General features: G+C 37.3%; 1 protein-coding gene across 1 annotated transcript in view; it reads left to right on the forward strand.

Annotated features, from left to right (window-relative positions):
- Window positions 1–17,717, forward strand: part of slc49a4 (solute carrier family 49 member 4) — a 46,070-nt gene that overhangs the window by 14,839 nt on the left and 13,514 nt on the right. Inside the window, exons 3-6 of the mRNA XM_083535879.1 lie at window positions 5,378–5,646; window positions 7,182–7,311; window positions 13,620–13,728; window positions 16,581–16,648. Coding sequence (XP_083392005.1) covers window positions 5,378–5,646; window positions 7,182–7,311; window positions 13,620–13,728; window positions 16,581–16,648 — 576 coding nt within the window. The remainder of the gene's footprint in view (window positions 1–5,377; window positions 5,647–7,181; window positions 7,312–13,619; window positions 13,729–16,580; window positions 16,649–17,717) is intronic.

The raw sequence follows: 17,717 nt of genomic DNA on the forward strand, positions 1-17,717 counted from the left end.
GAAACTGGATCATATGCGGACCACCCCAGGAAAGGAAGACCAAGAGTCACCTCTGCTGCGGAGGATAAGTTCATCCGAGTCACCAGCCTCAGAAATCGCAGGTTAACAGCAGTTTAGATTAGAGACCAGGTCAATGGCACACAGAGTTCTAGCAGCAGACACATCTCTACAACAACTGTTAAGAGGAGACTGTGGGAATCAGGCCTTCATGGTAGAATATCTGCTAGGAAACCACTGCTAAAGAAAGGCAACAAGCAGAAGAGACTTGTTTGGGTCCAAATTTGAGATCTTTGGTTCCAACCACCGTGTCTTTGTGCGACGCAGAAAAGGTGAACGGATGGACTCTACATGCCTGGTTCCCACCGTGAAGCAGGGAGGAGGAGGTGTGATGGTGTGGGGGTGCTTTGCTGTTGACACTGTTAGGGATTTATTCAAAATTGAAGGCATACTGAACCAGCATGGCTACCACAGCATCTTGCAGCGGCATGCTATTCCATCCGGTTTGCGTTTAGTTGGACCATCATTTATTTTTCAACAGGACAATGACCCCAAACACACCTCCAGGCTGTGTAAGGGCTATTTGACCAAGAAGGAGAGTGATGGGGTGCTGCGCCAGATGACCTGGCCTCCACAGTCACCGGACCTGAACCCAATCGAGATGGTTTAGGGGTGAGCTGGACCGCAGAGTGAAGGCAAAAGGGCCAACAAGTGCTAAGCATCTCTGGGAACTCCTTCAAGACTGTTGAAAGACCATTTCAGGTGACTACCTCTTGAAGCTCATCAAGAGAATGCCAAGAGTGTGCAAAGCAGTAATCAAAGCAAAAGGTGGCTACTTTGAAGAACCTAGAATATGACATTTTTCAGTTGTTTCACACTTTTTTGTTATGTATATAATTCCATATATAATTCCACATGTGTTAATTCATAGTTTTGATGCCTTCAGTGTGAATCTACCATTTTCATAGTCATGAAAATAAAGAAAACTCTTTGAATGAGAAGGTGTGTCCAAACTTTTGGTATGTACTGTATATATAAAGGTATATATATGTATATATATAGAAAGGGCTACGGGGAAATTGCCAAGCAGCTTAGTGAAAAAAGATCCACTGTTGGAGCAATCATTAGAAAATGGAAGAAGCTAAACATGACTGTCAATCTCCCTCGGACTGGGGCTCCATGCAAGATCTCACCTCGTGGGGGTCTCAATGATCCTAAGGAAGGTAAGAAATCAGCCCAGAACTACACGAGAGGAGCTGGTCAATGAACTGAAAAGAGCTGGGACCACCGTTTCCAAGGTTACTGTTGGTAATACACTAAGACGTCATGGTTTGAAATCATGCATGGCACGGAAGGTTCCCCTGCTTAAACCAGCACACATCCAGGCACGTCTTAAGTTTGCCAATGACCATTTGGATGATCCAGAGGAGTCATGGGAGAAAGTCATGTGGTCAGATGAGACCAAAATAGAACTTTTGGGTCATAATTCCACTAAACGTGTTTGGAGGAAGAAGAATGATGAGTACCATCCCAAGAACACCATCCCTACTGTGAAGCATGGGGGTGGTAGCATCATGCTTTGGGGGTGTTTTTCTGCACATGGGACAGGGTGACTGCACTGTATTAAGGAGAGGATGACCGGGGCCATGTATTGCGAGATTTTGAGGAACAACCTCCTTCCCTTAGTTAGAGCATTGAAGATGGGTCGAGGCTGGGTCTTCCAACATGACAATGACCCGAAGCACACAGCCAGGATAACCAAGGAGTGGTTCTGTAAGAAGCATATCAAGGTTCTGGCATGGCCTAGCCAGTCTCCAGACCTAAACCCAATAGAGAATCTTTGGAGGAAGCTCAAACGCCGTGTTTCTCAGCGACAGGCCAGAAACCTGACTGATCTAGAGAAGATCTGTGTGGAGGAGTGGGCCAAAATCCCTCCTGCAGTGTGTGCAAACCTGGTGAAAAACTACAGGAAACGTTTGACCTCTGTAATTGCAAACAAAGTCACCTGTACCAAATATTAACATTGACTTTATCAGGTGTTCAAATACTTATTTGCAGCTGTATCATACAAATAAATAGTTTAAAAATCATACATTGTGATTTCTGGATTTTTTTTTTAGATTATGTCTCTCACAGTGGACATGCACCTACGATGACAATTTCAGACCCCTCCATGATTTCTAAGTGGGAGAACTTGCAAAATAGCAGGGTGTTCAAATACTTATTTTCCTCACTGTATATATATATATATATATATATATATATATATATATATATATATATATATATATATATATATATAAAAGGAGAGGGGTCAGATGTGTCAGTGATTATTTAATACTACATTATAGATTCTTTGTATAACTGTGTAAAATCCCTTGATTAGACTGTGAAATTATTTTTGTATTACACTGTTGTTTATGGTAGTTTTGAATTTTATGCTGCAATGTTTTAAACCTGAACCTTTCAACATAAATGATCTAATAATGAATAACTATACAGTTTTATATGCTGTTAGTGATTTATGTGCTAGAAAGATAAATCTTGCTTTGTAGTTTATTGGCATTCAGTGCTTTGCTTCAGATTATATAATTTGTTAGATATCTGCTGTAGCAGATGGAAAGGGATTCAGTGCTGCTATCTGTGGCGGCTCTCACACTGTGCTCTGAGGACAGGTGATGGTCCAGTTCAGTCAGAAACAGAAACACAAAGGCTTTTTTTTTTTTTTTAATCCATCACACACACAGGGTGAAAAATAGTTTTTGTTTAGTTACCCACATGTCTGATGCATGCATGTACAAAGTCTACACTGTTTTAACTCTTTAAAAGCAGCAGATTCAACAATGTGTCACTGAACATAAAACGTATGCATTTCTTAGAAATAAAGGAGAAAATCTATTAAAATCTATAGGCATAGAAATGCATATATTTTGGAATGTGGTAGTGAATTAACCAGTCGACAAGATCTTAGTACAGTGCATCCGGATAGTATTCAAAGCACGTCAGTTTTTCCCACATTTTGTTATGTTACAGCCTTATTCCAAAAGATTAAATTAATTATTCTCCACAGAATTCTACAAGCAATTTCCTATAATGACAACATGAAAGTGTTATGTTTAAAATCTTTGAAAATGTATTAAAAATAAACAAAAATAATAGTTACATGTACATAAGAAATCACAGCTTTTACTCAATACTTTGTTGAAGCACCTTTGGCACCAATTACAGTCTGGGTATACCAAATGGGTATTAACTGAAACTGACTCTGACTAACATCAAATAAATCTTAGCTATTCTTGTTGGATTTTTCTGGCATCTTGGTTCCATCCTGCTGCAAGAGCCATGGGCCATAATAGAGCTTACAAAGCATCTACAGGATCTCATTGTTCGAAGGTATTGCTCAGGAGAGGGTTACAAAACAATTTCCAAGGCATTAGATATACCATGGAACACAGTGAAGGCACTTATCAAGAATTGCAGAAAATATGGCATAACACTGACACTACCAACAATAGGATGTCCCTCCAAAATTGCTGAAAAGACAAAGAAAAAGGAGACTGTCAAACAGGTTATAAAGATGCCTACAGCAATAATAAAGAAGCTGCAGCTCTTTCTGGCAAGTATTGGTTGCTTTTTGCATGAGAAATCTTTTTTTCCATATTCTTTATTTGTCTGGGCTATGGTCCACTGTGGCAAGATACAAGCCTTTTCTGATTTAAGAAATAACATCCAAACTATATATCCAGTTTCCCAAAACATGGGGAAAAATGTATAATGGTCTTATAAGTGAAGATTGTTTTTTTTTTTGTTTTTTTGCCAGAATTGTGTAAAAAAAAAAAAAAAAAAAAAAAAAAAGTTTACCTCAAAAACAAGACAGAACATCAGCATAATTCTTAATTAAATTCATTTTTATTTGTATAGCGCTTTTAACAATGAACATTGTCTCAAAGCAGCTTTACACAGATAATGCTGTGAGAAAGAATGAGTAAGATTGTTCTTTATAAGTGTAAGTTTGTCCCTAATGAGCAAGCCGGTGCCGACTGTGGCAAAGAGAAACTTCCTGAGATGGCATAAAGAAGAAACCTTGAGAGAACCAGACTCAAGAGGGAACACATCCTCATGTGGGTGGCACCGGATGACAATTTATTACAGATAAACGATTTGGAGGTGTGCAGTGATGATGATTCGATGCAAACTATAGTTGAGTCCTGAGTCGGTGTAGCAGACTGTTGACATTAAGTACAGCCCAAATCCTCAAAGCTCCTGTTCTTACTCCATAATTTCATGGCTCCCCAGGCTGATGTGAAACCATCCCCAACTGCACAGAGTGGCCTCCAATCAAAGAGAACACCATCCAGAGGCAGACCGGGACAAAGGGGGCATATCCGAGGGGAGGAGAGGGGCAGAAACACTGGTCACTGGTACCTCAGGAGCATGTTTAACTCGAGTTAATCTATTCTCATGATAAACATGAAGAGGACCTTCACCTTTTAGCATGACAATGATCCAAAACATGAATCCAAATCAACAAAAGAATGCGTTCCTTACAAAAAGAGTAATGGCTTAGAATGAAAAAAGCCCAGACCTGTGGGGGAATGTTCACAAAAGATACCCTTGCAATTTGACAGATCTGGAGCATTTTTCTTTCTTTCTTTCTTTCTTTCTTTCTTTCTTTCTTTCTTTCTTTCTTTCTTTCTTTCTTTCTTTCTTTCTTTCTTTCTTTCTTTCTTTCTTTCTTTCTTCCTTCCTTTCTTCCTTTCTTCCTTCCTTTCTTCCTTCCTTCCTTCCTTCCTTCCTTCCTTCCTTCCTTCCTTCCTTCCTTCCTTTCTTTCTTTCCTTCCTTCCTTCCGTCTTTTTTAAATTATTTTTATTTTTTATTTTTTTGCAAAGTCAAGATGTGCCTCTTATCCAAACTGTCTGTGCTTTGCTGTTCTGTGCTGGAATACAATTAAAATGTGCTTCAAGTAAGTAATAGTAAAGGGATGTGCACACGTACAATTAGGTTATTACGGGTTATTTTTGTCCTTTTTGTCTGAAATGTGTCAGCTTGGCTTTCAGCTTAGCTTGCATTGTATAGGTTGTAACTTTTACATTAAAGATGAAAATGTTCTAATATATATTATCTTTGTATAATTTTCATTTTAATAAGGTTGTGTTACATTTTTCTAACCCTTGTATATTCAATGTGCACTATTTTCTCTCCTGACACAATTGTATATTTAAACTTTTAATAATTGCAATGTTGTCATTTGCTGAAAATGTGCCTTTGGCCAGTGTGTATACCTTTGGGGATTTAATACAATTATAAAGCCTTTTATTTATGTTAAATAAAAGGGGTATTTATTCCACCTTGAAGAAATGATTTCTTTCTTATTTTCAGGTTAATTCATGGTGGGCAGCTTCTAAATGGTTTAGCCGGTCCAACCCTTATGAGTGCCGGCCCATTACTCTCTACAACATGGTTTGCTCCAGATCAAAGGGCTACAGCCACAGCTGTGGCATCATTGGTCGGCTACCTTGGAGCAGCCTTCTCTTTCCTGATTGGTCCTCTGGCTGTGCCAGCACCTAATGATACACAAATAGTGAACAGCATCACCCACTGGGACACAGTGCATATCAGAAACAGGATACAGTATGTTCTCTATACAGGTACAGTAGTGTCTACTTTGGATCTAAAAAAATTAGTTCTATCTGCTTTTTTTTTTTTTTTTTGTCATGACCCAGAAAAATCATTCTCCTGATACAAACGCATAAATCGCAAAGATCTTAACAAAATTGGCTTCACCTGTGCCTGGCATGTCCTGCTTAACTGATTCAGAAAATTACATTATTTTTTAAAAAGAAAGGAAGTCTTGCACTGGAGTAAAGCACTAACTTACTTTAAATGTAAAATATTTATTTTTTTGCAAAGCAAGAAACTTAGTTGACTTTTGAATTGAGAACCAAATGGCCATATTATAATATTATAATGTTTGTCTTCCCTAAAATAAACACCAGTGAGTCTCAAAGGCAGTTTGACAGAAATGCTATTGTTTAAAAAAGAACTTGGATAAACCCAAGAAATGGCCAAGAAATTGTTTCCCTTTTTTTATCATGTAAATGGAGCCCAGAAAAAAAGAAAGATCCAACAACTTAACTGACTTCTTGGCAGGGGGTCAGCATATTACAGCATTTTACATACCTTTCTTGCTAAACAGTTTTCTAACTAGACTAAATACCTGTCTAAAGTTGTCGTGTTGTTTTATTATGCATTTTGTTAAAGCGAGTAGTAGGAAAGGGAGCTGCTTGCTGTGGCTTTAGTAGATTAGTAGAAACACAGAAATGCACATTGTTATCAACCTATGTAAGGAATAAAAATGTAAATAACTGTTAGAAATGACATTCTGTTTTTTGACTGATAGCATTAATTAATGTTATAGATGTTAGTTCCTGTTATAATTTATGATACAGCATCTGTAATGGTAAAAATCCTTAAAACTCCTTCCATAAATGTTAAATTAACATATCCTTATAGAAAGCTTTGACACATCAATGATTACATGTTTTTCTTTGTTAAATAATGACACACATTTATCCATTAATTATTAGTTGTAAATCATGTACAGCATCCACCATACAAGTCCATGTGATGTAGCTGTTATTATAGAAAGTATAATAATAATAATAATAATAATAATGATAATAATAATACTTACTATTATTATTAGAATTTGCATAAACCGACTACGGTAAATTTTTACATAAAAACTTAATCCACACCTGATCATGTGATTTGTGAATTCAACCATTATGTGCTGCAAAACACAGAAATACACACTGTGACTGTACGAGACATAAGCTATAGCGTCTCAAAAACTGAGGACATTGCATTACTTATTGCGGATGTGACTGTTGCGGGGTTAATGAGATGATCAATCGGCTCGTTATGGGTTTCCTTACTGTGCAGGAGTGTAATAAATCTTCTATCTCCTAGTTAACTCAAGATGAATGCGCCTGTTAATGATGTTGTTTGGGATCCTGCTTTCTCATAGTGCATTTAATGTCAGAGATAGCATGCTTAACCGTACATGCTTATGAAGTACGCTTAACAGACTTATCTTCAAGCCTGACGAATTCTGCAGGATTGTAATGGAGGTAATGACTTGGTGACTTACCATTGTTATTTGTTTTGTGTAACTGTGCAGAATTGGGGATGATTGCGATCCTCTTTGCAGTCGTGCTGCTCTATTTTCCATCCAGGCCGCCCGTTCCACCCAGCATAGCAGCAGCTAGCCAGCGACTCAGCTATAGAAGCAGCATCTGCAGATTGCTGAGGTATTTGTGTAGAAACACTACCAACACACACTAGTAGTTATTCACAGCGCTTCAATTGTCATGATTTGGAAGTCACTGAAGTGCACATACACCATGAAAGCATTAAGAGTTGAGTCTAAAGGTTGGTGTAACAAACTTACCTCATATCTTTTTGGTCTCTTCATATAGTTATAAGGTTGGTCAGTCAACTGTTTTTCAGTGTTTTTGTTTTTGTTTTTTTTTGTTTTTATAAATGTGATGAAGTATGTATTTACAAAATGTATTAATGTTAAACAGGAATAATTAGTTAATTTTATTCTCGGCATGCACATACACACAAATTGCTCCTCATTATAACACAGTGAACAGGGAAAGCTCAACTTAAAAACGTTTGACATTGTTATTTTCATGTTTTGTACCTTGTACCTCGCATTTAAAATATCGGAATAAATTGTGATGCAAGTGAAAAAAATATATATTGCATAAGAACAGAGAACATAAGGACATAACTGTCTGTAGGTGTGCACTGAAATCTAATGCAAGTGGATCTCTAGTACAAAGGTGACTATCAGTCAAACCACACAGATGGTTTCAGAACCGGATAGGGTTTTATTTTTGGTGTATCCTTACACATGCACAAGGAATTCGTTTTTGTAACAGAAGCTTCAAGGTACAACAATGTATAAAAAAAAAAAAAAAAAAAGAAAGATTTATACAGAATGTACAGTCAGAATGATATACCACACATATACAAGTTCTGTAAATTCTGCATATATGTGCAAATGGGAAGCATTGTACGTTTCCCACTTATGCAAGCAGCAAATGCATTTTAAGCAACACTTCTTCTCATTTAGAGTTCTAGATAAGATTCATTATGGCTTTCTAATACTGAAGCATCAGCGAAGAGATGAATTTGATCTGGACATAAGGGACAGAAAATCTTAATGAAAAAGGTCTTGTCATTTTTCCCCTCACCATCTGCTCTAGTTAGTTAATGCACATCAAAGATGTGGTTTTATCCCCGTAGAGTAATTATGAAGTCTTAAGATGGCATGCATTGTCCCTGCATGTTAAATACATCATCTTTTTTTGTGCAATCTTACTGGCCATATGAGTTTTGAACCAAGTTCAGCCTAAACATAGCACATGGTTTTCCACAGAGTTACTTCCCTTTTCATAACGGTTGTTTATCAAAGCCAGGGCCAGTGTCACTGTTTACAGATCAGAGACGGCTGTTCCTTGCCCTGGGTATGTTTGCTTCTGCTCTGCTGGAACGAGTTGAAGGCTGCTCCCTGGAAAGAAGTGAGCATCCAACAACATTGGCATAAGGACCCTGTCTGTTTAATCTGCCAGGTCCAACCACAGAGGGACACCAGACTTCCTGCTCTCAAACATAAACTTTTTACAGAAGATGAAATATAATTAGAGCAAACAGAAAAACTGCATACTTTCCACAAGTGTGTATATTATACATGCATCTAGACAACTGATTGGAATTAAAATTGTATTCTAGCTCAGTCTGGCTGAGGAACATTACTTCATATCAGAGTAGAGCTGCAGTGGCCTGAGCTTTGTAAAGTTTGTGCACATGTACAGAACATTGCAGATGAGGGATGGCATTATGTTTCTCAGATCTCTTAGTTATGTGTAAAACTAATCTCCCTTTTTTAGGCTTAGCTGTCTCTGGAGTTTGAACTATAGCTCATTTAATTGCTTTGAGTTTGATTTGTTTGCACGAGTCTCTCTCAGATGCTCTGAATATTATCACTTCATACCATCTTTGCAAGAACTATTTTCCAGAGCTTGATTAGTGTGGTTGCTATGATTATTAGGATTAGCTGGGCTTAGTGATTAGGGTGAAAAGGTATTGCTATGCCTCGTTCCTAAGGCATTCAGATTGAGCGTGGCCCACCATCAGTGAACGGCAGTTAGTTGTTGCTTTGCAGGCTCGTTTTAAAATATTTCACAGATGAAGAGCCTGAAATGCTTCTATATTGTATCCAAATAAGCTTTTGCTGGTGAAAGAGTATTGATTTTCCTGTTGCTAGAAGGTTAATGAAACGGGTTCAACTGACAGAAAAGGTGCTCCATCAAAACACGATTCCTCCACCGAGGCCACAGCAGAAATTCCCTCGGCTCTACCGTGTCTTTATGTGGCAGAGCTTGTGATTTGCAAGCACAAAGACATTGTGTTGAAAATGAATATTTTCTTACAGCTTTCAACAAAATGCAAGGTGTGAAGATGCTTAATTGAAGGGGGGGGGGGGGGGGGGGAACAGTGTATCTGGTGATGTATTGCAGTGGGATGCAGTGGGAAATATTGTTAGTGTACAGAGGAGCTCACCCACTCAGGAAAATCAGGGAGGCTGCATTTGGTGCATTAGGAAGATGGGTGAGCATGGCTGGTGATTATAATTGGAACAGGAGTGATTGAAGCATGGCCAGACATCCAGGTGAGAGGGGCTGATTTTCTAAGGGGACCTTGAGACATTTCGGCTCTAATGCACTGATTGAAGAGATTCTCTTAGAAATGCTAGATGACATAATGATATAGCCAGAAATTTTTGTATCAGAGGATGATTGCAGAGACAGATCGAACTTGAGGAATGTTTAAATGTTAATTGTGTTGTTTACTTATGAGTATTGGGGGACCGGATTCATGACATATTTGATTTTGTTGCATGAAAGCAAAATGGTATAAAAAAAAAAAAAAAAGATGAAGATAATCCTGCATACAGTAGATTAGTGAGATGAATAAGTCTTGTATTTTCCGAAAAGACACCCAGATACTGCTTGTGAGAATATTGTGAAGTAAATAATTAGGCAAAGTTTTGCACAGTGTTTTTACCCCTGCCAGTATCAGATGGTTGGTCCAACATTCCGGCCTCTTGTACTAAATATCTTGTAGTAGTTTTGATGTTGAAACAGGGCAATTCTTTGTTTGGGTTGAACAGTGTGATTTAAGACACTGGATAAAAAGATGGTATTTCATCTTGAAAGCACGATTGTACTTTTCATCAAAATTTATTTTTACATCTAAGCTAAAAAAAACAAAAAAAAAACAAAAACAAACAGCTTTTACAAAATGACCTACTTGGTAACATAAAATTACACGTTAACAAATACGATACTTATAATAATTCTGTAGCACTGAAAACAGACTTAAGGTAAACGTATGTCATAGTGACATGAAGCCATACGAGACAACACTTTGTTGCTAAGCACTTGTTCCATTCTATAATTACACTTGGCCAAGAGCTAACTCTGCTGTCAGCTCAGTGTAGCTGCTATCCTGCACACATTTATCTCTGTCACTTGGCTGAAAGGCTGCCTAGATTTTGTGTGACAGGAAAGCCGAGGAGTTGTTAAAAAAAAAAAATAAACACTTCAATGTGCCTTAAACACATAATTTCAGTAAAGAGTAATACATTGGCATCTGCCTTACTGCATTTGTTATCGTGGCTTTCAATTAGATTGTGTTAATAAAGTACATCATAAACAAAAGTAGATTATGTTCAGCATTGTCAAGACATGATAACCCTTGAATAATGAGTTATGCACAAATAGGGTAATTGAATGCATGAGGGGTTGGCGATATCGACAGGGTAGAACTAAAGAAAATACAAGTTATGAGAGTTGGGAAGCTGCAGAGTAATTTTATATGAATTAGAAATAAGACATTGATAAGAAACCAGTATTATGAATACAGAACAAAGGGTTCTTTATGCTTTATGTCCAGATATGACACCATTATTTAAAATTAATTCTTAATTAAGTTTGCTTATGCTATAAACTAATGAAGGTAGGTACTATATAACTTTTTATTATGATCAATATAATACACAGTACAAACATGGAAAAGACATTTTAATCACCATCCCAGTCTCTCTGCCTGACCGTTTTACAGTGAGACCATACAGTGTATCGGTGGTCCCTTGCTAGAAGAACTAATTTCACTCGCAAGCACGAGTAAGTTTACTTTCACTGTCAACATGAGGTATATAGCTGTCAAGTCAACTAATTAAAAAAGTCATGGTGGTTTCCTGATAAAGTAGAGGTCTTAGTAATTTTCCCTAGTTACTACTGTGTTAATGTGTGTATGCGGGATGCATCTTCTCACCTCACATCCGGTTTTCCTAAGACGGAGATAAGAACAAAGTGGTTACTGGAGAGGAAGACGAGTATTAACGAAAACTGCCTTTGTTACAATCCGCATTCTCTTATACAAAGGGATTACTGCATGCAGCGTATCCCTGCTCAGTCATTTATCTCTCTTATCTCTTTCCATGCTATCTCCCACTCTCAACTCACTAACAAGGTCACTCGGTCAGACCTTTATACTGGAGAGAAAACTCTAAAGCCCATTTCCTCATTAAAATTACTTGGCTTTTGTTACTGTTACTATTATTATCGTGTTTAACACGCATTCAATTCTCTCACCATATTATTTTCATGTTTTTCTGCTGCTTCACATTCCAACAAGAGTGGCCTTGTAGCTCATCTACATTTATTTTTATGTACGCTCATTTTCATGTAAGCTCAATTTATTTGACTCTCTCTCTCTCTCTCTCTCTCTCTCTCTCTCTCTCTCTCTCTCTCTCTCTCTCTCTCTCTCTCTCTCTCTCTCTCTCTCTCTCTCTCTCTCTCTCTCTTTCTCTCTCTTTCTTTCTCCTTCTTCTTTCCTGTGCCACTTTCCTAAACTTGGTTTCGTGGGCTTTGCCATTCTGTTCATATTACAAAAAGCCAAAGTATTTAAATCTAATTTTCTCCTTCCCAAGGCTTTTTTAAAATTATTATTCCTATTGGATGATGTTTTAATCATTTGACTTTTTTAATCCTGTCACTATAAGTTTGTCATTTTAATTAACTAATTAACTAAAATATATAATAAATGAGACTGATTATTAAGACTTATCTACTGAGGCTGTTTAATCAAACAGGCTTACAGTGCATTGTGTAGCTTATAGCCCTGTACAAATCGACCTAAAATCTCTGGTGCTTCATCTTCAGATGTGAATTATTAACATTCTTAGTGCACTGTCTGAGGAGGAACTTGTTTACTCTACACATACTGTATATTCTCGTTTATCTTTGCTGATAAATAACCCAGATCAGATGGGTTGGGTTCTAGAGACCATTGCCAAAAGGACAATTGAAGCTTTTCTCATATAGAGGAAAAATATACCACTGCAAACCAGTGAAATTGTTTAATAACATATTAAATATAATTGTACATTGTACAAATTATATATAATTTATTTACCGGCACATTTTTTTAGATTATTGTCATAATCCCTACTAGGCAAAGTATAAGGAAAATTTATTTTTTTAAATGACAAAATTGATCTGAATTTGAATTTATATGAATGACATGTAGAGCCAAAAAATAATCTGTGGTGCATTTATTTAAAGGCCATTTTAAACATAAAAAAATCGAATTCAGATACACATTCATACAGAGTAAGGCATGTAGTAAAATGCTTTCTTTTTTTTTTTATGACTGTTCAACATGTAAACAAGAAAAATAAAAGTAGAATATAAGGATAAAAAGAAGTAAAATAAAAGAAAGTATTTTATTTATTTATATATATATATATATATATATATATATATATATATATATATATATATATATATATATATATATATATATATTGCACAGAAAGGGATGGATATGTGTATGAGAGATATTGACAGAAGTAGAGATTGAAGTAATCGATTCTTTACCCCAGAGTTAAACAGCATTGATGTGCCTCAGCCCACTCTTGAATGATGTGAATTAGGTTTATCAGGAATTGGACATATGTGCTCTAAAAATCAGGAATCTAATTATTATCAAGGTAATTATAATGGCAGAATTAAATTATATGGGTGGCCATGTGGAAACAGATTTCTTTTTTAAGCATGATTATGTGAGCCAATTTTAAACCAATGTTTAATTGGTCATGTATGACTCAATAACCTATTGATAGTTTTTCAAGCAATGTACAGAATTCAGTGGTCAGGCAAGATACAGTATTTATCCACTTTTTTTTTACACATGTGAAAGCAGAAAAAGGTTCAGGTTTCTGTAATGTAAACAACTGGTCTGATTAAAGATGTAATTAATATTGTAGTTATTAATATAAAGAGTCAACATTGCAGTTTGCACATTTAACTTATATCAGACACACATTACAACTTGAATATAAGCCTTTGAGAGCATGTGAGTGCAAGAGCTTATTAAAATCACAATATTTAGAATAGAAATGCTACAATATTAGCTTGAGATTTAAGAAACATCATCTCTTATTCGAATAAGCAAAGTCTTCCTTCTCTTGTTGTTATAGTAACATGAGGTTCCTGATGATTGCACTTGCCTATTCGGTGCCTACAGGAGTTGTAGCTGGATGGTCTGGTGTGTTGGATATGATTCTGACTCCTGTAAGAGTTAGCCAGGTAAGAAATCATCTCATTAAACATGAAAAACACATACAGGTTACTGTTTTTAAAGTTTTTTTTAATGAATGAAACTAATCAAAGCAATTTTTTTTGTTTATCAAATCAGCAAGACACCACAGGGTTTAAAATAGATTTTCATTAATGGAAAACCTTTGAGAATTGAGTTTTTCCTAAAGCAGGATGATTACACACTATACATATTTCCAGTATATGGAGTCTAAGAGTGCAGGGGAGTGTTTTAGACTGTAATTACATGAGTATTGGCATTTAATTCTTCACTTTCTTTTTCTGCTGTGTTGACGATCACATTCATTGTGATCCAGGCAAAACGCACAAAAATGCAATTTCCTTGTCCAAAATTGATTTTGACTCATAATTAACCCCAGGGTGTATGCGCAGTGTTAGTGACTGGGAGCCAACATCACAATCTTCTCAAACTGTTTTCCTTTCTGCACCCCCTCATTAAAATCCGGCAGATCTGTGTGAATAGACTTTTGAGTTTAAATCAGTTGTTGTAACAATCTAATTATAGCCTTGGAAAAAGAAAAAAATCCCTAAAGCCATACACATCAGTATCTAATCAAACATGCATGCAAGAAACTCCTCTATTTGCATGTTTGCCAAAACACGCCAACAGCTCTACAGCTTAATGAGAGGCGTTCTCCATCACAGTCTCTATGATTTTCCACAACCTCTTCGGATTTGCATGTGACCCTGCAGACTGTGGGATTGAACAGTTTTGTCGCACTTTGAAAGAGATGTTTCTGCATCCTCTGTGTGACAGTGACCTGTTCAAATTATGTCATGGAACAAGTGTTGCTTCTTAAGCAATCGAACAGGATAGAGGCAAGTTGTCCTTCTTTTCAAGTCACGTAGCTGTTAGAAAGATGCCCCTCACTTTCACACTTCATTTCCCATTACTATTGTTATTCATAATGCAACCACCTGAAGAATTCTATGGTTTTTATGCCCACTTATATTGTGAGGACCTTTCAAAGTTTCTTTCCAAAGAAATAACATGGTGTGAGAGTTGTACCATGTAAATTGGAACAGGATGTGCATGGAGGGTGCATTTGTTTTGATCCATTAGGCATTGAACAGAAAATAATTTACTCTGCATACGAATAAACAGAATTAATGTCATCATGCAGTCTACATTTGTTTATTTTACATGTATTTATACCCTCATGTCAATGTCTGTCCTACACGTCCTTATAAAGGGTAAACATGTTTTTTTACTTATATCATATGTACTTTACACCACAGTGAAATCTTTTCTTCACATATCCCAGCGATGTTTGGAAGAGCGCAGGGTCAGCCATGACACAGCACCCCTAAAGCAGATGGGGTTAATGCCATTGCTTACAGGACCAAGAGTGGCAGCTTGGGGGCTTTGGACCCCCACCTTCCAATCAGTAACCTAGACTGACCACTTAGCTACCACTCCCTTAAATCTTCTTAGACCTTGTTGGAGGAATACACATTTCTCTACTTAACGTTGTACTCTCCCTAAAGTTCAGTTTTCCGCATGTAAACAATGAGATGGAGGCACAAGAGAAGAATGTTTTTCTTTGTTAAGCATAGCTAAGTGTCCAGATAGATCAATACCAGACGCTGCTAAACAATTTCCCGCATACCGAAACAGTCGAACCATAAGCAGGCAGACATTTTGGCTCAGAATGCCAAACTAAAGACAATAAGTCCATAGAAGATGAAAACATGGTTTAAGCGCTATTTCTCAGTTGCTTTAATCAGTCAGATGTTCTCGGTTACTAAATGGCTTTTGGGCTACAACCTTAACTTCTTTTGCTTTTTTGGAAAGGTGCTTTTCTTGTAAAGTTTCATTTGTTGAGCATAGGCACAATTTGTTAGAACTGCCGAAGAAAAAAAAAAAACATAAAGTCAAGGCTTAAAATTGCAGCTGAATATTATAATACATTTCTTCTAATGTTTTGTGAGGGGGAGAAAAGCTTCTTTTCCAGGACTGATGCAATACTTTTTTTTTTTTTTTTGGCTTTGGGAATTCTTAGAAGGTAAGAAATGAGGACCTATAAACTCAAATGTACCAAGAGCCTGAAGCACCATCTTTTAAATCATTTAAAGATGCATAATTACACTTAACACACCACAAATATCATCTTTTCCCATTACACTTAGCATATAGCCATTAATTCAGTTTTTGCCTACACATTAAGTGTTTGGATTTGCTTTCTGGCAGCTAAATAAGTTTCAAATGCTTCATATTTGCCTGACTAATTAGTGTAAACACTAAACTTGGAATGAAATCGCATTTTGCATTCGTGGGAAAAGCCAAATAAATGAAGGCATCTAACGACCTGTCTGCTGAAAGGAATTAGATAAACACTCGCACATGATGCGGAAGGGAACTTCTGTTTTTGATTTGATTTGGCTGATTGGTTACAGAAACATTAGCGCCTTTAACTACTTTTCTTTGGCCAGTTTGACAGGCATCATACTGAATCTTTGGTGTCGAGAGTCTCTGTGGTGATGTAACTAGGTTGTATTTTGAAATACAATCCCTGATACCACATCACAATCACCATGCTTGACCTTAGTTGTGCCCATCACGGCACTGTCTGATTTTTGACATCTGTTAGAGTGAACGCAGAATGTTCTGCCTAAAGCTTGCTCTCCAATCATGCATGTTGCACAGAATGCGGTCAGGCAAATTGCTGTCCACCTGATTGACACGTTCTCTCAGAAGACAGGCACCCTGTTTTACCCTGCAACCAGTTTTTCAATGAGCATAGCCTCTGCATCACAAGCAATGAATAATTCTCATGTTGTCTCTTTTTTTTCTGTCTCCTCTTTGCTCTGTTTTTTAACAGGTAGATGCAGGATGGATAGGCTTTTGGTCTATTGTTGGAGGCTGTGTGTTTGGAGTAGCCATGGCAAGGTAAGCACAGTCAATTCAAATTAAACAGAAGTGAGTTAATTTGGGTCGTATGTAAAATAGCCCTGTACATCGTACAGTATCTTTTTTGAGGCTCCTGTGTCAGTGTTATATAGAGATAAATGACTCTCTTCGCTGTATATTCACCAACCTTGAAAGGTGTTGTTTTGTCAATGTCACCATTTTGTAAAGCGTATGCTTTTTTTTCTCTTTGGCCTTTTGGATTCTCCCAGGCTCTGCAACTAATTCATCCTCTCCCCTGTAATTTATTAAAATCACGTTTGTGATGAACAGCAGCTGAAAATGCTAATGAAATGGCCATGCTGCAAAGCCTGATGGATAGGCACTAGTGCAGATAGACTGAACTTTGTCTATACAAGGAAGGATGGGGATCTGACTAGTACTGATGAATAAACATTTTTTTGCTGGGTGCAGTCAGCAGTTCTGGGGAATGGCAGCATTCAAAAAAAAAAAAAAAAAAAAGGTTGTAATTAAGAAAAGTAATGCATAACTCTTTTTGTCAGTCAGTTCCCAACTTTTTGGTTGAGAGTTAGTATTGGGACACCAGTACATTCAGTTTTTAAAGGATGTTTTAGAGCTCATTTAGGGCAAAATCCAACCCTCTGAAATGCTCTTGATCGGCTTGTTATTGAAATGAACAGTGGACAGCAGCATGGACGAGGAGTCAGAGCAACTGATTAAAGAAGCCAGAAGGCCTGCTGATTGGCTCTCCTCTGTTGTGTGTATGCTTGTGTGTGAAAATGTGGCATCTGCGAGGACTTAATGGAGGCTCTGTTGGGAGGGCATGAGGGAGGTGTCAGAGAAGCAACAGATGCCCCTCATACTTCCTCCTGGCCGCCTTCCCTTTTGTGGTGCCCTTACTGATCGTTTACATGCCATTTATGGGTCTCCATGAGATACAGTGTACAAGGCCACAGTGCTTTTTCTCTGCCATGAATCATACATGACTCAGAAGCTTGAACATGAGTAAGTTATTACGTACCCAATTCCCGCTGTGTTGACCCAGCCCAGTGGGCCATGTTCTGGCTGTAGAAAAATGGCTGCATTAACA

The sequence above is a fragment of the Silurus aristotelis genome (assembly GCF_946808225.1).
Source record: "Silurus aristotelis genome assembly, chromosome: 3".
NCBI lineage: Eukaryota > Metazoa > Chordata > Actinopteri > Siluriformes > Siluridae > Silurus > Silurus aristotelis.